This window comes from Citrus clementina, unplaced genomic scaffold (assembly GCF_000493195.1).
Source record: "Citrus clementina cultivar Clemenules unplaced genomic scaffold, Citrus_clementina_v1.0 scaffold_4, whole genome shotgun sequence".
In the NCBI taxonomy this organism is placed as follows: Eukaryota; Viridiplantae; Streptophyta; class Magnoliopsida; order Sapindales; family Rutaceae; genus Citrus; species Citrus x clementina.
In genome coordinates this window covers 24,149,357-24,169,087 of record NW_006262274.1, presented here as the reverse complement: position 1 = coordinate 24,169,087, position 19,731 = coordinate 24,149,357, and the positions used below count along the sequence as shown (strand labels likewise).

Here is a 19,731-nt window from a genome sequence, read left to right as displayed (position 1 = left end):
TTGCTCAATTCGACGAGTGATCAAGCACAAATGGATCTGATACCGGCATTAACAAGTAAAATCGATCTAACGGAAGTGTAATTTCGTGGAATATCCGATTGGACTAATAATGCATTAGGGATTAAATTACAAACAATGACCACTTGTAAATTTTAATTGAGGGAAAAAAAGTAAAAGACATCATTCTCCACATGTTATTTTAATGAAACTCCTAGTAATGGGTTGAATGTACAGAGCATTAAGATTAAGCGTCGAGTTGAGATTTTGCTCAACTTTTAAGGATATATCTACATATGACATATCTTGTAATTAATGGTTATAACTTGTTTCTTTTTTTTGTTTTTTTTGAAAAATTATCATTGCACTACTTTTATTTTGCCTTATATTCATCCAACCACTACAAAATTTTAATATGTAATTTGCACCACTTTTCTTGTCACATTTGTATCAACTAGCAACTTTTACATTAACAGTATTAAATAATTTTAATGAAATGATAATTTTACCCCCAAATAAATTAAAAGACCTTTTTATTTTATAAAAATTTTAAAAAAATTATATATATACTGATAAAAATATCCCTAAATTTAATAAAAATAAATCCCAAAATTATAATTTTTATTTTTAATAAAAAATTATTTTAATATAAAATTATAATTATAAAAATAATTGCCAAATTTTTGGATTTAATAAAAATCCTCTAAATTATTAAAATTTTAGGATTTATTCTTTTACGAAATAAATTCAATTATTTTAATAAAGTTTTACAAAATTATAATTTTTTAATAAATAAATTCATTTATTTTTATTAAAAATTTGTAAAATTATAATTTTTAATAAAAATAATTATTAAAATTTTGTAAAATCTAAATTTAGTAAAAATCTGTTGAGCACCTCTATTTGTGATTTATTTTTTATTAAATTTAGTGATATTTTTATGATTATAATTTTTATTTTTAAAAGTTTTTATAAGATAAAATAGTCTTTCAATTTATGTAGGGGTAAAATTGTCATTTTATTAAAATTATTTAATAGTGTTAATGCAAAAGTAGCTAGTTGATACAAATGTAAAAAGAAAGGTGGTGCAAAATACATGTCAAAATTTTATAGTGGTTGGATGAACATAAGGGAAAATAAAGGTGGTGCAATGATAATTTCTTTTTTTTTTTTAATTTTTACCTTTACCGAAAACACATTGTTTTGGAATAAATCTTTTAACTCCAAATAGGTAAAAATGCTTGTTTTCGAGTTACAACTACTGTTGAAAAAATGTTATAATTATGAAATAAAAGTTAAGAGCATGTAATGTTGATGTAGAAATCCAGTTAAGTTGGTTAGTAACTCGATACCAGATCCATGCATTAACATAAAATTTATTTGATGATGAAACGGGTTGCCAATCGTCAAGAATGCTTTGCAACCATTAGTAAATAACCATGAACATATGAAATCACAGAGGATGGTAAGAATTGTCAGAAGTTTTTCCGCCATGAACCCTTCAACATTTAAGTCACTACCTTAATTTTTAGGAAAAAAGATTGTTAGTCCCTCAACGTTTGAGAAAAAAGATATAAAACCCCTTAATGTTTTAAAAAAGATATATAACCGACAAATTCTGTTAATTTTCAGTTGTGATAGTTGTGATTTTAGGGAGGAAGACGATTTTGGAAATTTTACACATAATTTCTTGTAAATAAAAGTATTTTTTTAAATAAATAGACAATATTACCATTTTTTGAGTTAAAATAGACTGAAAATTAACAAGATTTGGGAGTTATATGTTTTTTTTTTTAAACATTATGGATTTTTATGTCTTTTATCTCAAACGTTAGGGGGCTATCAATCATTTTCCCAAATTTTTATTTCATAGTTATATATTTTATTCTACAACAAATTGTAACTCGAAAGTAGGAATTTTTGCCTTTTTGAAGTTAAAAAGACTATAATTATAAAATAAAATAAAAGTTAAGAGTATATAGTAGATATAATTTTTAAATAATAATTTTAACAAAAATATTAAAGATATAATAAATTTTTATTATATACATAAAAAATTATATCAACATAACTTTTAAATTACAGCAACTAATATTTATTAAGTACTTTAATATTATAACTTTTAAATTTCTGCAACCCAACCTCAATTCTCAATTCCAAATCCAACCCTTAATCGACAAAATCCGTATTTGGGAAATGACAACCCACTCCGATTACATTATTTTAAGAGTAATGATACAACCATAAACTCTTATACAAATTTATTTTGTACAAACTGACGTGGCATTAATTCATTGGTTGAATGAAAATATAAATTAATAAAAACAAATCATGTGGACCAAGTGATATTTAATTCAACCAATCTTATCATATCATATTAATTTGTACAAAATAAATTTGTACGAGAGTTTGTGACTGTATCATTATTTTTATTTTAAATCCTTCGTAGAGAAATTGTTTTGAAAAAATTAATTTCTACAGGGGCATTTTCGTAATAATGCATAATACTTTCATTTTCTCTGCTGTCTCAACAGCCTCACTTCGCTTTCCTCGATCACATTTTTCATTTTTCCCTTTCTCGTAGAGTCGTTCCTCGACGGATCTCAGTCGTCGGACCCGGCAAGGTAAGCCAGGTGTCTCGATCTCGCGTATTAGTTCATAGTCTACCTCTCCCCTTGCACAATTCTCACTCAATTTATTTACCTCCATCTGGGTAGTACAGTTAATTTCTCCTTCGCATTTTCCAGCATTTATAAGAACTTTATGCATTCAGTTATCGCCTCGAGCTTTTAGTGCGGTTATTAGTTGAAATTTCTTCTGCTGGTTAGTTCCACTGAAACGACGTCATTTATTTCTTGTTATATTTTTAATTTGTGAATTAAGCATAAATTTCATTCTGGTTTCTTTCGCTATTTGTTTATTTATTTATTTCTGCTATATTCATACACAGGAGATAATTGATCATAACTACAAAAAAACAGGTGCTGGGGTGGGGTGGGGGGGATAGATTTGCTTTTATTAGTTTGGCCAGATGAAGCTTCTGGGCAAAGTCTATGTTCTAACTGAATGTATAGAAGAGCGTGCTTTGTTCAATTTGTCAAAGAGTTGACGAGTGTGCTCTGGTTTTATTTATTTTATATTTTCTTTTCCAATCTTCTAGGGTATGCAGGCAGTTGATAGATACACGTAAAGTTTAGTTTGAAGACAGAATTGATTACAAAATGGGGCGTTTAAAGTTACAATCTGGAATCAAAGCTATTGAGGAAGAACCCGAGGAGTATGATGCAACTTATTCAAACAAAGCTACTTTATCATGCATGATTAATTCAGAAGTAGGTGCCGTGTTGGCAGTGATGAGACGAAATAGAAGTGTAAGGTGGGGGGGTCAGTATATGTCAGGTGATGATCAGCTGGAGCATTCTTTGATCCAGTCTCTGAAGACATTACGGAAACAAATCTTCTCATGGCAGCATCCATGGCATACCATTAACCCTGCTGCATATCTCCAGCCGTTTCTAGATGTGATTCGATCGGATGAAACTGGTGCACCAATCACTAGTATTGCTTTGTCTTCCGTGTACAAGATTTTATCTCTTGACGTGATTGATCAAAACAGCATTAATGTTGAAGAGGCTATGCACTTGGTAGTAGATGCTGTGACTAGCTGCAGATTTGAAGTGACTGATCCTGCATCAGAGGAAGTGGTTCTGATGAAGATACTTCAGGTTCTTTTGGCTTGTATGAAAAGCAAAGCATCCATCGTGTTGAGTAATCAGCATGTTTGCACCATAGTAAACACTTGTTTCCGTATAGTTCATCAAGCTGGAAATAAGGGTGAGTTGTCACAAAGGATTGCTCGCCACACTATGCATGAACTTGTCAGGTGTATTTTTTCACACCTTCCAGATGTTGATAACTCAGAACATGCATTGGTTAATGGAGTTACTGCTGTCAAGCAGGAGGTATAAACACATGTTCCACCTTCCTCATATGTCTTTTATTTTATTTTGGGTTGGGGGGGGGGGGGGGTTCCAATGGTTGCTAGAAAGTGGGGGAAAAAATATGGGGTGAAATAAAAAAATGATAGAGTTGAATTGTTTTTAATTGGTTTGATAATGGATTTGGCCAGTAATTTGATTCTCTTCATATGTACCTTATACTTCTTGGTAATCAAACAGCAGAAAATGTAAGATACAGAAGATGTAAGATTTTCTACTGTTTTTTCTTGTTTCCGTGGGTTCGATTAGGCAACTCAGTGCATCATGGTGGAATTATGTTGTGCTTTTCAATCCAAAATTTATAAGTGGTGACTGCCAGACACCATTGATTGCAGGTGATTGACTGGGTTTGCTTTGAGTTAGTGCGTTTTATTATTAGAGATTGCATTTTTGTTCAGTTGTTGTTGGCTGTAACTGTAACTCAAGCTCTAGCTAGTTTTTTGTTGTCGGAATAGAGAAACGTATCTGTTGTTCTATGGTTGAACACTGACATGGTTTATGGTCGATGAATTATGCAATGCAGATTGGTGGGCTGGACACTGATTATGCTTTTGGGGGTAAACAATTGGAGAATGGCAATGGTGGTTCAGAATATGAGGGTCAACAATCCTTTGCAAATCTTGTCTCACCTTCAGGTGTTGTAGCAACTATGATGGAAGAAAATATGAATGGGTCTAGTACTGGAAAGGATTCTGTTTCTTATGACCTGCATCTCATGACAGAGCCATATGGAGTCCCTTGCATGGTGGAGATATTTCACTTCCTGTGTTCTTTATTAAATATTTCTGAGCATATGACAATGGGCCCAAGGTCTAATACCATAGCATTGGATGAAGATGTTCCTCTTTTTGCCTTGCGCTTGATTAACTCAGCAATAGAATTGGGTGGGCCTGCTATCCGGCGTCACCCAAGGTTATTGAGTTTGATTCAGGATGAACTGTTTCGTAACCTTATGCAATTTGGTTTGTCAATGAGCCCACTTATTCTTTCAATGGTATGTAGCATTGTTCTCAATCTGTATCACCATCTGCGTACTGAACTGAAACTACAGCTTGAGGCTTTCTTTTCCTGTGTGATCTTGCGGCTTGCACAAAGCAGACATGGGGCTTCATATCAGCAGCAGGAGGTTGCCATGGAGGCTCTTGTTGACTTCTGCAGGCAGAAAACTTTTATGGTGGAGATGTACGCTAACTTAGATTGTGACATAACCTGCAGTAATGTGTTTGAAGACCTAGCTAATTTGTTGTCAAAGAGTGCATTTCCAGTGAACTGCCCTTTGTCTGCAATGCATATTCTGGCTTTGGATGGTCTGATCGCTGTTATCCAGGGAATGGCTGAGAGAATAGGCAATGCATCTGTTAGTTCAGAGCAGAGCCCAGTCACTCTTGAAGAATATACCCCATTCTGGATGGTGAAGTGTGACAACTACAGTGATCCAAACCATTGGGTCCCATTTGTTCGCCGGAGGAAGTATATCAAGAGAAGATTGATGATTGGAGCTGATCATTTTAACCGTGACCCCAAGAAAGGGTTAGAATTTCTCCAAGGAACTCATCTTTTGCCCGACAAACTTGATCCCCAAAGTGTGGCTTGCTTTTTCAGGTACACTGCGGGGTTAGATAAGAATCTTGTTGGGGATTTTCTTGGAAATCATGATGAATTTTGTGTTCAGGTTCTTCATGAATTTGCTGGTACTTTTGATTTTCAAGACATGAATTTGGACACTGCCCTGCGGTTATTCTTGGAAACTTTTCGGTTGCCTGGAGAATCACAAAAGATACAAAGAGTGCTTGAGGCATTTTCTGAGAGATACTACGAGCAGTCACCTCAGATTCTAGCTAACAAGGATGCTGCACTTTTGTTATCCTATTCGCTTATAATGCTTAACACAGATCAGCATAATGTACAGGTGAAGAAAAAGATGACGGAAGAAGATTTTATCCGTAATAATAGGCACATCAATGGAGGCAATGATCTACCTCGAGAATTCCTGTCAGAGCTGTACCATTCAATTTGCAAGAATGAGATTCGCACAACTCCAGAACAAGGTGTTGGTTTCCCAGAGATGACCCCAAGCCGTTGGATTGATCTAATGCACAAGTCTAAGAAAACAGCTCCGTTTATTGTAGCTGATAGCAAAGCTTACCTTGACCATGATATGTTTGCCATAATGTCGGGCCCAACAATTGCTGCTATTTCTGTTGTATTTGAGCATGCAGAACATGAAGAAGTTTACCAGACATGTATTGATGGATTCTTAGCTGTTGCGAAAATTTCAGCTTGCCATCATCTGGAAGATGTGCTTGATGATCTCGTAGTGTCTTTGTGTAAGTTTACAACCCTTTTGAATCCAGCAGCTGTTGAGGAACCTGTGCTAGCCTTTGGTGATGACACAAAAGCCAGGATGGCAACTGTCTCTGTTTTTACCATTGCAAATAGATATGGGGATTTTATTCGCACAGGTTGGAGAAATATTCTGGATTGCATCTTAAGGTTACACAAGCTTGGTCTTCTTCCAGCTAGAGTGGCCAGTGATGCAGCTGATGAATCAGAGCTTTCTGCTGACCCTAGCCAAGGGAAGCCTATTACAAACTCTTTATCATCAGCACACATGCCATCTATTGGAACTCCAAGGAGATCTTCTGGGTTGATGGGCCGATTTAGTCAGCTTTTATCTCTTGACACCGAGGAGCCAAGATCACAGCCAACTGAACAACAACTTGCTGCTCATCAACGGACCCTTCAGACAATTCAAAAATGCCATATTGACAGCATCTTTACAGAGAGTAAGTTTTTGCAAGCTGAATCCTTATTACAACTTGCACGAGCGCTTATCTGGGCTGCTGGGCGACCCCAGAAAGGGAACAGTTCTCCGGAAGATGAAGACACTGCAGTTTTCTGCCTAGAATTGCTCATTGCAATTACCCTGAACAACCGGGATAGGATTGTGCTTCTTTGGCAGGGAGTTTATGAGCACATTGCTAATATTGTTCAGTCAACTGTAATGCCTTGTGCCTTGGTAGAAAAGGCTGTTTTTGGACTCCTCCGAATTTGCCAGCGACTGCTTCCATATAAAGAGAATCTGGCAGATGAACTTTTGAGGTCACTGCAACTTGTACTGAAGCTTGATGCTAGGGTTGCTGACGCATACTGTGAACAGATTACCCAGGAAGTCAGCCGCCTTGTGAAAGCCAATGCTACTCATATCAGATCCCAGATGGGTTGGCGCACTATTACATCCCTACTTTCCATCACAGCTCGACATCCAGAAGCTTCTGAAGCGGGATTCGAAGCGCTATTGTTCATTATGTCTGATGGAACCCACTTGTTACCTGCCAATTATGTTCTCTGCATAGATTCCGCAAGGCAGTTTGCGGAGTCTCGTGTTGGACAGGCAGAGCGGTCTGTCCGTGCACTAGAACTTATGTCTGGTTCCGTTGATTGTTTAGCAAGATGGGGTCGTGAGGCGAAGGAATCAATGGGAGAGGATGAAGTTGCCAAATTGTCTCAGGATATAGGGGAAATGTGGCTCAGGCTTGTGCAAGCATTGAGGAAAGTTTGTTTAGACCAGAGAGAAGATGTCAGAAACCATGCTCTTCTATCTTTGCAGAAATGCTTGACAGGGGTGGATGGAATTCATCTTCCACATGGTTTGTGGTTACAGTGTTTTGATATGGTAATCTTCACCATGCTTGATGACTTGCTTGAAATAGCTCAAGGTCACTCCCAAAAGGACTACCGGAATATGGAAGGCACGCTTATATTGGCCATGAAGCTCCTCTCAAAGGTGTTTTTACAGTTACTTCATGAACTCTCGCAGTTAACAACATTCTGCAAATTATGGCTGGGAGTCCTTAGCCGAATGGAAAAATATATGAAGGTGAAAGTCAGAGGGAAGAAAAGTGAAAAGCTTCAGGAAATAGTGCCAGAGCTTCTCAAGAATACTCTACTTATAATGAAGACAAGAGGAGTGCTTGTGCAAAGAAGTGCTTTAGGAGGAGATAGCTTGTGGGAACTTACATGGCTTCATGTGAATAACATTGTTCCATCTTTGCAATCTGAGGTGTTCCCTGATCAAGATAGTGATCAGCCACAGCTTAAGCAGAGTGATAATGGTGGAGGTTTGGTTTCTGATGAAATGGGTTCCATTCCTTCAAATGAATCAGCGGCTTCTGAAAGTGCTGAGACATGAAATCAACATACCGTTGTATTTGGCTTTCTGTTACTGTGTGCATAGACACGGAATTCTGGCAAAGGTTTACCACTTCATGTCACATTTTGCAGCTTCTAGAAGCAAGTTAGCATGGAAGAAGGGTATGAACAGAATCTCACTTGTATCTTCTGGTTGATGTTCGTTCTCTTGATTGACATGGTGGAATCTGGGCCAAGGTGTATCATCCAATATTAAAGAATTAGTTATCTGTGCAGAAATGATTAGTTCTTTAGGTATCTTCTTGTAGAGCATTTGATGAGTGGAAAGATTTGAACTAATTGTTTATGTATTATGAGAATTCAAAAAGGAAGAACTTCGCTTATTTTCCCTCGAAGGAATTTAGTTTTCGGCTTGCTTATTGATGTACAGATTAGGAAACTATTTGTGCTTTGTGTTAGCACATTTACTAAACATGAGAGTGAAGTTTTCAACTTATAGGCTTGCGGCTTCTGCTTGAATGAATGGTTGGTGATATTCAAAATTTCATGAACCGTAAGTAAATCCGTGGACAATTGAGCATCGAGCGCAGTTAACAGTGACAACGTGAAATCTAATTTCTCACATTTGGATAAGAAAAAGGGTTAATTTTGTCCTGCCCCCAAATGTTTCAACATTTTTCGCCACTCATCCATATGTTTCGAAAATACTCACTCCACACTCAATTCCGTTATTTTGACCGTTTATTCTAACGGTCAAAGGGTAAATTTGGAAATTCATATCCTAAATATTATTTGATGATGATAAATTAAATTTATTTGATAATTTAATTGATAGAATTATTATTAATTACCTTTAAATAAAATTTTTTAATGTAAATATTAATTATTAAATTAATATTTTATCTCATTTTATTTTTCTCTAATTCAAGATAAGGGGTATTTTGGACATTTATTTAAATTTCAAATAGCTCCGTTAAACATAACGGTCAAAATAATGAAATTAGATGTGGAGTGAGTATTTTCGAAACATATAGGTGCATGGCGAAAAATATTAAAACATTTGAGGGCAGAACAAAATTAACCCTAAGAAAAAAAAGAAAAAAAACGCACGCGCACACACAATTTTTAGATTCCAAACTAGGCTCGAAAGTATGAATTTATTTTTTATGACTTTTAATTTTGAAAAGCAACGTTGGGCATTCTAATTTGAGACTCGATTCATGTGATGTTTACATATATAGACAGTGATTAAATAATTTTATAAGTAATAAAATTTGTTATTAATAAATCAGTAATACTTGCTACCGGACTCAAGCGTGAACTCAAACTTTGATACGTAACGGAAAGAGTACAGAAGGCGGAACCGCGGATCGGTTCGAAATATGAAACGCACCGTTTCTTTTTAGTGGAGTAAAATAATACAGGAGTTTAAAACTTGAAACCTACGGTGTCATTTCACAGTTTCATCGAGAATCTAGCAATCTTGTTGTCCATTTTATTTACTTACAGTCAAATTGACGATTCTTTGTTGGCTTATGAAAAGTGAAAACAGTCTCACTTTCATAATTTGATTGATTTGAAGATCTAGGGTTTCAGATTTATCCAATTTTCTACTCAGCTCGAAAATCAATCGAAAATGAGTGAGGTCTTCGAAGGATACGAGCGTCAGTACTGCGAGCTCTCAACAAATCTCTCCAGAAAATGCAGCTCAGCTTCTCTTCTACCAGATGGAGGTATTATCACAACCATTATAGATCTTTTAATTATATATGGTATTTAACTGATCTTCTGAGTTGTATAACTTCTACTGATGTTGATTCGATATTACAGATCAGAAGAAAGAAAAGTATTCCGAGATACAATCTGGACTGGATGACGCTGACGCTTTGGTACTGCGTTAAAAGAATCTTGATTTTTATGTTTAGAAGTTTCTCTGTTTTGTATTTAGGATTTTTTTTTTCCTTTTTGGGGATCAGATTCGTAAAATGGATTTGGAGGCAAGAAGTTTGCAGCCGAATGTAAAGGCTATGCTGCTTGCTAAATTAAGAGAATACAAGTCAGATTTGAATAAGTTGAAGAGAGAGTTTAAAAGAATTTCGTCATCCGACGCTCACGAAGAGTTGCTGGAGTCTGGAAAAGCCGATCCAAATGTGGTACATAGTCATTTTTGTTTTGACTTTGCGTGATTCATGGTTACCATGTTCAGCTTTAGATTACTTGTTTTATCTTGGAGAAGAGATTGCTCAACTTGATTTTAACTTTAATCAATTGGCGAATGGTTGTCTGCTGCTATATGCATTGAAAGTGTCTTTGAGAACATGTTTGTTGAAAGGGTTTTTGAGAGAATGTGCTTTTGTTTTTTTTTCCTCTCCCATCTGAAAGTTGCTTTATTAAAGGCATCTATCAACTGCTTCCCTTTGTGTATTTAATCCAAACACTAGAAAGCGGATATAAAACCCATTTTAAGCATATAAGAACATTTACCAATTCCAAAGAGTTTCAAATGCACCACTAATGTTGCTTGGTGCCAGTTTTGCTGATAGATGAGAATGGGCAGAAAAATGTTTGTCGGTCAATTACTTGTGGGAACTTTGACGGAACTAATGATAAGTGTGAATTGTGAGTGCGAATAGTCTGTTCATGACAGCTTGTTGAAGGTTATTTTTTTGTTTTTTGAATTTTACCGGAATAGAGATTGATTAGTTAGTTTGATGCCTTGCAGTTTGAACAATTTGCTTGCCAGATGAAGTGGAGATGTTTGTATATATTCTGTAGACAATTTCTATGACTGATAACTGATGTTACAGGTTTCTGGGGAGCAGAGAGAAAGATTGGCCATGTCAGTTGAGAGAATAAATCAGTCAGGTGAAAGAATTAGGGAGAGTAGAAGAGTCATGCTAGACACAGAGGAGCTTGGTATCTCAATTGTGGAAGATCTGAATCAACAGCGTGAAACTCTGTTAAATTCTCGTAACAAGGTATTCTTGCTTGCTTGACTTTTCTTTTTGGTTCATATGCATTCTTAGAGGAGTTTGAGTTACTCCTAGTTTCATGATGACAATTGGGAGGCAATGCATGAGCCTCAATTGGTTTCATTGATAGAAATTGGATACATTTATTTGCAACCCTTCTTACAGAGGAACCGAGCGCTCTGCATGTGATAAATGCTGTAAAAGTTGTGGGTTTGATTGAGAGACGATTTTATTATCAGTTAACAGTTTCTTCTTGTGTAGCTTCATGGGGTGGATGATGCCATAAGCAAGAGTAAAAAGGTTTTATCTTCCATGTCACGGAGAATGACCAGGAACAAATGGATCGTTGGCTCAATAATTGTAGCTCTTGTCATTGCCATAATCTTTATCCTCTTTTATAAGCTTTCACATCACTAGTCTGACCATTTCAAATGCTCAAGTTCAAGGAAAGTTCTGTTGCTTTATGTGCATGTTGTACAAAGTTACCGGGGATTTAATGGATATATATTCCCAATTTTCTTCATGTTATCTACTTGATCAATAATTGGTTGTATCTTATGTCATTTCTGATGTATTGCCTTTATCGATTATCATTGCTCAATTTCTTTGCTTGAAATTTTTATTTGTGAGCCCTTGAAACTAAATGATACAAGTTGAATCACCTGATCAGTTTGTCATTCCTGTTCTTTATCCTTTTCTTGATTATTTGGAATGGAGTTTTTATTCACATACAACTGCAAAATAGGGTGTGTGCAGACGTGCCTCCATCCCATTTCGGATGGTGGAAATATAATAAGTTTGCTACTGGAAGAGAATGGATGATGGGCTTGAAGATTTGCAATTGAACAGTGATGAAGGGCTAAATATTAAGAGTCAATAACAAAAGTTTTTCATTTGGTGCATAGAAAATAAAATTGGTACGTATACTTTTGCAATTGAAAATTTCATATTAAACATCCAAGACCGGGATACAAGGATTGATCATCATCAATTCAGGGGCGGCCTACACGTGGGCGAGCCAACACCTAATCATATTAATCCCTCATCGTGTTTTCTGTTAATTTATTTATTTTTCATGCTCCGAGTTTTGATTTGACCCGTTTGTTTCAGTCAAGAGATCCAACTTCACAGGACCCCACCATACAAAAAATATCCAGCCGATTCACAAATCCAAGTTTCTGTGAATTGTCATCACAAATCCAAGTTTCTTTCCTCCTCCCCAACCCTTTGAATTTGATTTCACAGACGCACGCAACGTGTTTGTACAAAACTATTCATAACTTTGCCATAAAAGGCTAATAAGTTAGGTAAATTGATCGAACCAAATCAGCATGGACTCAATCTCATCAGTTTCTCCGTCAGTAGTTCTCCCTCCCAGTACCATCAACCCCTTCCGTACCCGGCGGCGACAGATTTTTCTCCCTCCGGGCACTTTCAATAATCGTCTTTCTTGTAGTTTCAACTCTTCAAGGAGATTCCGACACGTGTACTGTAGAGTGAGCGATGGTGCTCAAGATCGTGATGGTGATGGTGATGATGATGATGGAAGCGAAGAAGCGGAGAGAGCGCTTCACTTGGACGGCACCATTCCAGGGAGTTCTAATGAGTTCGTAAAGCGAGTTTCTTCTCGTGCTTATGACATGCGCAGGCATCTTCAGCAAACTTTCGATAGCAGCAGCTATGATGGTAATTTTCCCTTCTTTTTAGAAATTAAGCATTTTAGCTTCTGCACATCAATTCATTGACCTATTTTAAAATTTAAGAGGCCTTAGAAATTCGAGTCCACAGGATTGCTCTTGAAATTTCTAATTATATTTATATCTAGTCTGAGTTAGTGCAATAAAAGCTTCCTTCATTGAATGTAGATTGGTTGATAAGAAAGGATCTAAAGCTCAGCAAATGCTACCAGGAAAGCTTTTGTTCTCTAACAACAATTTAAACCTTATGTTTCAGCATAAGCAAATACTTCTGGCTTGTTGAGGCATAATATTGGCATATTTTTCATTATTAAAATCTCCTCTTTCTCTTGTTTTTGATGCAATTTTCTGCTCGTCTTCCTTTGTGGATTTTGAATAATTCACATTTTCTGTTGGTGTTGATGCTTAATATGTTCTCCTTCATAAAGGGTTAGTTTTGACTGATAGTGTCTCGTACTCACATTGTTTATTTGACAAGCTTCATAATTATCTCCCTCTTTTTTGGTATAACTAGTGTTGGAGGCAAACCCATGGAGAGAAGATTCAAAGCCTGTATATATACTAACTCACCGGGAAAACCAGTTGTGCACCATGAAAACTCGAAGGAATCGCAGGTCTGATTTGGTTCCATGTGCTATCTTCCTATTGAATAATTGTTACTGTTTCCCTGGCTCATTTTTTGCCTTTTCTGACAGTGAGGTTGAAAGGGAGCTTAGGTTATTGTTTTCTAAAGGAAGAAAGCGGAGGCCTGAAATTGGAGAGCAGGCTAAACAGTCTGGTGGTGGGACAAAGTTCCAGATGCTTGTGGAGGATATTAGAGAGGGAGTGCTTGTAAGTCTTCTGTTGGATAAAAAAACTTTTTTCTAAATTTTGTTCCTTGATTGTGTATAGCTTGTTATTTATAGCAAATAGAACTCAACTCAACTTCAGTTATCATCTATACTTGACATGTAAAGGAGGTCTGATTGGTCTCTACAATGTTCTTTTTGTGGCGACTTACAATTCAAACTTTTAAGACAGTAAACTTCCATTTGTCCACTTCCCCTTAACCTCCCTCTATTAAAATTCTCTTGCAGTAAAGCATGCCACTGCCTGGTGCTCTAGTTTGAAGTGGGCTCTTAATTTTGCTTTCTTGGGTTATCTTGATTCATTTGTTAAAAAATAAACATCTGTTACAGGTATTCGAAGATGTGAACGAAGCTGCAAGATACTGTGACTTGCTGCAAGGAGGAGGTCAAGGATGTGAAGGTGTTGCAGAGATTGAAGCCTCATCCGTAAGATACAGAGCAAACTTTAAATCTGCCCCATCAAAGGACGTTTCATGATCATTTGCATACATTTCCTGCAGGTGTTTGACTTATGCAGAAAAATGAGGGCCCTTGCAGTTTTGTTCCGCAAAGGAAGGACACCCCCTCTACCTCAGAGCCTTGAGCTCAATCTGAGGGCACGTAAAAGGTCACTTGAAGACCAAGAGGAGTTGATGTGAGTGTTGTGTTGCTGCATGGCGAAGAATTAGAAAATTCGCCATCAAAATGAAATGTATTCTGTAATATATAATATTCATTTGTTAATGAAGTAAATATAAAGAAGGTTTACGGAGTTGCGTTATTTGTACACTTAGCTATTATCAAATGTCAATAATAATCATAGGTATTAATTCGGGAGCTTGGGAGTGCATTTGCTGTTAGCTTTATTCATTGGTGAGAGTACATCTTGCATGTTAAACAAGTTGCTATTTGATTCCGCCGTCTTTGGAGCGGTGGACTTCAGTGTTTTTTTTTTTTTTTTTTTTACTTGAATATTTTAAGCACAAATCATTTTAAATAGTCAAAGTAGTATTATTACAATTGCAGTGATAAGTAACTCGTTAGGAAGAAAACAATATTAGTGAATATTACGTAATAATCTCACAGGCCGACGACGCTGACTGCTTTCTATCAGTCGATGTATATATGCGTTTCAGATTGGAAAAGACAATACACCATAGTAAATATAAATATTATAAATAAAAAAATAAAGATAAAAAGCTGGTGGGAAAATAAAAAATGGTACGAATCTAATTCTGTTGAAAAAGTTGTGAAAAGCCCGAAAACGGATGCAATTTTAGACTCATATTGCTTCCATTTCACTTTCACACACACTCCGAGTCCGGAAAATGGAAATAGATAACAAAAAAATAAATAAATAATCTGAAATGCGTACAAACAAAACAAAACTAACTCTCACTCAAAACAAACAAACCAGCAGCCCACCATCCGAACAAGAAAACGAGAAAGATCCGATCCGTTTCAGCACATGAGTTCGGGTAATTCCTCTCCTGGCGATTCCACGACGCCCTGTAAGGGAGGCGCCACGTCCTCAGCCGACAAGCAGAAGGAGAAGGCGAGAGTGAGCAGGACGTCTCTGATACTCTGGCACGCTCACCAAAACGACGCCGCTGCCGTCCGCAAGCTCCTCGAGGAAGATCAGTCTCTTGTCCACGCCAGGGACTACGACAATCGGACCCCGCTCCACGTCGCGTCCCTCCATGGCTGGATCGACGTGGCCAAATGCCTGATCGAGTACGGCGCTGACGTCAACGCTCAGGATCGCTGGAAAAATACGGTACTTTTTTCTTTCAGAAGACGATTATTCGGAATTGTGATTTAATTATCCATCACTTGACTCTGATTACTGCTGCTGATTCTTTACTGGAGTTCTTGAATTTTTGTATAATGCTTTTGATTTTTTTTATTAAATGAAAAATCTTTAATTGAACTGCAACTAGAAACTACACATGATTTCAAGATTGGGATAGTTTCATGTACATTTGGATTTTTGTTACTGTTGCGACAGCCGCTAGCTGATGCCGAAGGAGCTAAGAAATTCAACATGATGGAGCTTTTGAATGCTCATGGTGGCCTGTCTTATGTAAGTCCAATCACCAACGCATCATTTTTATTGCTTGATGTATGTATGCTTCATGATGAGCCATTTGTATCTTCAATTGCATTTGTGAGCTCTGATTGAGATTCGGCATGCTGCAGGGTCAAAATGGAAGTCACTTTGAACCAAAGCCAGTCCCTCCCCCTCTGCCAAACAAGTGTGACTGGGAAATTGACCCTTCTGAGCTGGACTTCTCGAGCTCGGCAATTATTGGGAAGGTGAGGCGCAACTTAAATTTCTGAAGATTAATGATTTTCAAATTATAGGGGACATTTGCAGTTCTTGATTAATCAAAGAAGTTGCATGGGTATTCAAAATTTGCTTTTATGATATCTGCGAAACAAGTTGTTGCTTGATCAAAATTTCTTGTAGTTTTTATGCTTTTGGTGTGTGGTTTGCATTTTACACGCCATACAAGTTCTTGGTGCCTTTTTTTTTTCTTTCCTTTTAAATCTACCTGCAAGATGTGCTTTCACTGAGAATAACTTATTCTGGTAGGGGTCTTTCGGTGAGATTTTAAAAGCCTATTGGCGAGGAACACCAGTTGCTATCAAACGCATACTTCCGTCACTTTCAGATGATAGATTGGTGATGTAAGCTCTTTGTATTTTTTTGAAATTTGAGTACAGTTTGATGATAGTTCTAATGTCTCATCACAAACCGTATAAATTATTTGTTTCTGATTAAAATAATTCTGATAGTTCCTTTTGCTCCCTAATGGGCAATGAATCATAACTCATATAAAAGATGAATGTAGAACTTCAATTTGCCTGGATTTGCCAGATATTTATTCTGAGATGCTTTTCCAAGATATGATGTTCTCTATTGGAGGAAGAAGTGACTTCAATATATCATATATATAACTAGGGTTATTAAGTTTGGTTCACCATTCTTAAGAAAATGATTAATATGGTGGATGTTGTAGTGTAACCTAATTCCTTGCTACCTTTCTTTTAAACCTTTTATATTAAGAATGTAATCTCTTACTATTTTTCACTTTCCTGATTCAGTCAGGACTTCAGGCATGAGGTCAATTTGCTGGTGAAACTTCGCCATCCTAATATAGTCCAATTCCTGGGAGCGGTCACCGAGAGGAAGCCCCTTATGTTAATTACCGAGTATTTACGAGGGGTATCTGAATGCGCATTTGTTTTCTGTTTCAAATTTAATTTATCTCCACACAAGCTCTTATGAGTGATCTCAAGAAATTGACTCAAAGAAGGAATTCATGATAGGGTGATCTTCATAAGTATCTCAAGGAAAAGGGTGCACTTAGTCCTTCAACAGCTGTTAACTTTGCACTGGACATTGCCAGGTAAATCATCAGCCTCTAAGTCTAAAATCCAAATTGCACTTATACCTCATTTTCAGGTTTTAAGTAACACAAGGGAAGAAGAAGCAGGACAATGCTGGAAGTATTTTAGAAGTTTCTCTTGATTCTATGTTTAAATGGGAACATGGCCTTTCATTTTCATAGGAAACTCAACTTGTCTTGTCATCCACAAAAAATTACTACTTGGAATATATATAGTGCAGATATTCATCAGATTTGGAAACATAGCCTTAAAAAATCTTTTATTTAGACCTTCATCTGCCTGCTTCTTTAACAGACTTGGTTTCTCTAAAAGAAAAATAAATAAGTTATATAGAATAAAAGTCCCTTGTGGATTTCAATATTATGCTAATATCTGTAATTCTGTTGTGGCCAGAGGCATGGCTTATCTTCACAATGAACCAAATGTCATAATTCATCGAGACCTGAAGCCAAGGTGAGTTATCTGTGTCAGATTTCATTTTAAATTGCCATCTTCAGTTTTTACTTATAGCTGCTGATTTTTCACTTAGTTAATGCACTATATTCATTCATATAATCTTGAAGAGTATTTAAGCAAACATTACCTTTCTCCAGCAAGGGAAAATATCTCTTTCCTTTATTATTTTGTATCTTCTTCTATTGTTAACAATTTTGAGTTAGCATTTGCACCATTTTATGTCGTTGAGTCAAAGTTGTTCCTATGTATCAGGAATGTTCTTCTGGTCAACTCAAGTGCTGACCACTTGAAAGTTGGAGATTTTGGACTAAGCAAGCTCATCAAGGTTCAGAATTCTCATGATGTGTACAAAATGACTGGGGAGACTGGGAGTTGTGAGTATCTCGTGTCAAATTGTTCATTTATGTAAATATGATCTTATTATACTTATTTTTCTTCTGTTTTGTGAACAAAACAAAAGACCGGTATATGGCTCCTGAGGTCTTCAAGCACCGGAAATACGACAAGAAGGTTGATGTTTTCTCTTTTGCAATGATACTCTATGAGGTAATTGAGCTGTGCTTATGGTGATGAGATGTAATGCATCTTAAATTTAGTCCTAATGCACTACTTTTCGATTTTGAGCAGATGCTTGAAGGAGAACCACCACTTGCAAATTACGAGCCTTATGAAGCAGCAAAATATGTGGCAGAGGGACATAGGCCTTTTTTCCGTGCAAAAGGATTTACACCTGAATTGAGAGAGTAAGTTAATCCTATTCTTCAATGTAGCAGGAAGTTGCTTATCTTGTGCAGCACCACACATGGCTGACAGATGAATCCAATTTAAGATGTTACATGGCCCAGAACTTCTCTAATGTGAAACACTTAACTATACCCTAGTTCAGCTCATGTTGAGGACTATTGACTGTAACAAATCATGCTATGACTCTGGATAACCACATCTTAAAATTTTAAAAAAGTAAAATAAAAAAAAATGAATCTGATACACGGAATCAACTTCGTTGAGATTCCAAGAGGAACTCCCAGAGTTCCATAGCAATATTTTATCATGCAAATGTACTATTAACTAAATTGAAAACAAGAATTTTGTTCGTGAATACTTTCAACGGCGAAAGGTATGGCAGATTGGTAGTATTAAGGTGGTCCGGTAAAATTTACTAGTGACTCAACTGAAACAAGGTTTTCCACTCATCGTTTGGGTATTCAAGATAACTTTTTATCTTTATCAAGGTACAGGTTGAAAATTGACATCATGTTGCTAATGTCTCTTTATGCTTGCGTTTAGGTTAACAGAGAAGTGCTGGGCTGCTGACATGAACCAAAGACCTTCATTCTTGGATATTCTCAAGAGGCTTGAAAAGATCAAGGAAACTTTACCAACAGATCATCATTGGAACATATTCAATGCATAGTGTCAGAGTTGGGAGTGCACACTAGGTGCTCTATATGCGGTTTCTGCCTCACTTCCTGTACACCCAATCTTGCAGGGTGGTGTTGTGAATAGACTCAACTGAGGAAGCTTGTGAGAACTATTGCTTTGATAGATTTCCGCTAATCTGTTCAGATTCTGTCGATGAACATAGTAGCTGCTATTCATTTACTTCTTCAGTTTTTACTTCTTCGTCTTTTATGTGGTTCTCAAACTAGCATATTTTTAGTTTCGCCCCAAATCAACACTTAATGTTCAATCATTTGGCAATAGATTTTCAGTCGAATCTCTCAATTGTAATTTTTGGTCGTCCCAAAGTGATAGCTTCTGCTTCTCTATTGTTCCTTTTCACAGGCTCAAAGTTGTTAATCCGGCATTCCCTCGGTTGTGCTTCTTATATAATGCTGGATTTGTAGATCTAGCAATTTCCACCGGAAACCGTCTTGGCTCCGGCTCTCTGGACGGAAACGCGTAAACGTACACAAATTCTATTAAAAAATGTTCGAGCACCAAATTACCAAAGGTAGAATTGGCGATTCCGAATTGCCTCGAAGCTTAAAACAAAATTAATTCTATATTAAACTTGTAATTTAAGCATTATTGGTATGCTTATGGGTGATCTCTCGCAAACCAATTACAAAGATCAAACTTTAAAAAGTTTTCTAGATCATCCATCAGCAAAACTCTGTTACAAATTTCCAGCTAATAGAAAAATAACCCTTAATTCTTAGAAAGAAGAGAGCGCACACAATAGGTGGAACAGTCGGGCAGACGGGCATCAATCATT

The 19,731-nt window shown here is 36.5% G+C and overlaps 4 protein-coding genes across 5 annotated transcripts; all 4 read left to right on the top strand.

Annotated features, from left to right (window-relative positions):
• The first annotated feature begins 2,517 nt into the window (after window positions 1–2,517).
• Window positions 2,518–8,643, top strand: LOC18044213 (ARF guanine-nucleotide exchange factor GNOM). Of its 2 annotated transcripts, XM_024185581.1 has the most exons (4): window positions 2,519–2,621; window positions 2,745–2,820; window positions 3,158–3,959; window positions 4,519–8,643. In XM_024185581.1, the coding sequence occupies exons 3-4, from the start codon at window positions 3,219–3,221 to the stop codon at window positions 8,185–8,187; spliced, it is 4,410 nt and encodes a 1,469-aa protein (XP_024041349.1). In that variant the 5' UTR covers window positions 2,519–2,621; window positions 2,745–2,820; window positions 3,158–3,218; the 3' UTR covers window positions 8,188–8,643. The 2 variants fall into 2 exon arrangements, with proteins under 2 accessions (XP_006438755.1, XP_024041349.1); XM_006438692.2 differs by lacking the exon at window positions 2,745–2,820 and having other exon boundaries at window positions 2,518–2,621.
• Window positions 8,644–9,545: 902 nt separating this feature from the next.
• On the top strand, window positions 9,546–11,562 carry LOC18044212 (vesicle transport v-SNARE 12). Its single transcript, XM_006438688.2, has 5 exons — window positions 9,546–9,880; window positions 9,978–10,036; window positions 10,124–10,300; window positions 10,955–11,125; window positions 11,381–11,562. Exons 1-5 carry the CDS (start codon window positions 9,784–9,786, stop codon window positions 11,534–11,536), a joined length of 660 nt encoding a protein of 219 aa, XP_006438751.1. The 5' UTR covers window positions 9,546–9,783; the 3' UTR covers window positions 11,537–11,562.
• Window positions 11,563–12,426: 864 nt separating this feature from the next.
• On the top strand, window positions 12,427–14,430 carry LOC18044611. Its single transcript, XM_006438687.2, has 5 exons — window positions 12,427–12,805; window positions 13,331–13,430; window positions 13,512–13,647; window positions 13,995–14,090; window positions 14,165–14,430. Exons 1-5 carry the CDS (start codon window positions 12,451–12,453, stop codon window positions 14,300–14,302), a joined length of 825 nt encoding a protein of 274 aa, XP_006438750.1. The 5' UTR covers window positions 12,427–12,450; the 3' UTR covers window positions 14,303–14,430.
• A 455-nt stretch (window positions 14,431–14,885) lies between these two features.
• On the top strand, window positions 14,886–19,244 carry LOC18044610 (integrin-linked protein kinase 1). Its single transcript, XM_006438684.2, has 11 exons — window positions 14,886–15,420; window positions 15,652–15,726; window positions 15,843–15,959; window positions 16,240–16,334; window positions 16,752–16,872; window positions 16,977–17,056; window positions 17,451–17,510; window positions 17,766–17,887; window positions 17,974–18,059; window positions 18,141–18,256; window positions 18,801–19,244. The coding sequence occupies exons 1-11, from the start codon at window positions 15,112–15,114 to the stop codon at window positions 18,925–18,927; spliced, it is 1,308 nt and encodes a 435-aa protein (XP_006438747.1). The 5' UTR covers window positions 14,886–15,111; the 3' UTR covers window positions 18,928–19,244.
• The last annotated feature ends 487 nt before the right edge of the window (window positions 19,245–19,731 follow it).

Bases quoted from the DNA above. Each gene is read 5' to 3' on its own strand.
- LOC18044213 (XM_006438692.2), top strand. From the start codon at position 3,219: ATGGGGCGTTTAAAGTTACAATCTGGAATCAAAGCTATTGAGGAAGAA. The intron at 3,960-4,518 runs GTATAAACACAT...TATGCAATGCAG, and splicing joins TTACTGCTGTCAAGCAGGAG to ATTGGTGGGCTGGACACTGA.
- LOC18044212 (XM_006438688.2), top strand. From the start codon at position 9,784: ATGAGTGAGGTCTTCGAAGGATACGAGCGTCAGTACTGCGAGCTCTCA. The intron at 9,881-9,977 runs GTATTATCACAA...TCGATATTACAG, and splicing joins TTCTCTTCTACCAGATGGAG to ATCAGAAGAAAGAAAAGTAT. The intron at 10,301-10,954 runs GTACATAGTCAT...CTGATGTTACAG, and splicing joins GAAAAGCCGATCCAAATGTG to GTTTCTGGGGAGCAGAGAGA.
- LOC18044610 (XM_006438684.2), top strand. From the start codon at position 15,112: ATGAGTTCGGGTAATTCCTCTCCTGGCGATTCCACGACGCCCTGTAAG. The intron at 15,421-15,651 runs GTACTTTTTTCT...CTGTTGCGACAG, and splicing joins AGGATCGCTGGAAAAATACG to CCGCTAGCTGATGCCGAAGG. The intron at 17,057-17,450 runs GTAAATCATCAG...TGTTGTGGCCAG, and splicing joins TTTGCACTGGACATTGCCAG to AGGCATGGCTTATCTTCACA.
- LOC18044611 (XM_006438687.2), top strand. From the start codon at position 12,451: ATGGACTCAATCTCATCAGTTTCTCCGTCAGTAGTTCTCCCTCCCAGT. The intron at 12,806-13,330 runs GTAATTTTCCCT...TGGTATAACTAG, and splicing joins CGATAGCAGCAGCTATGATG to TGTTGGAGGCAAACCCATGG. The intron at 13,648-13,994 runs GTAAGTCTTCTG...CATCTGTTACAG, and splicing joins ATATTAGAGAGGGAGTGCTT to GTATTCGAAGATGTGAACGA.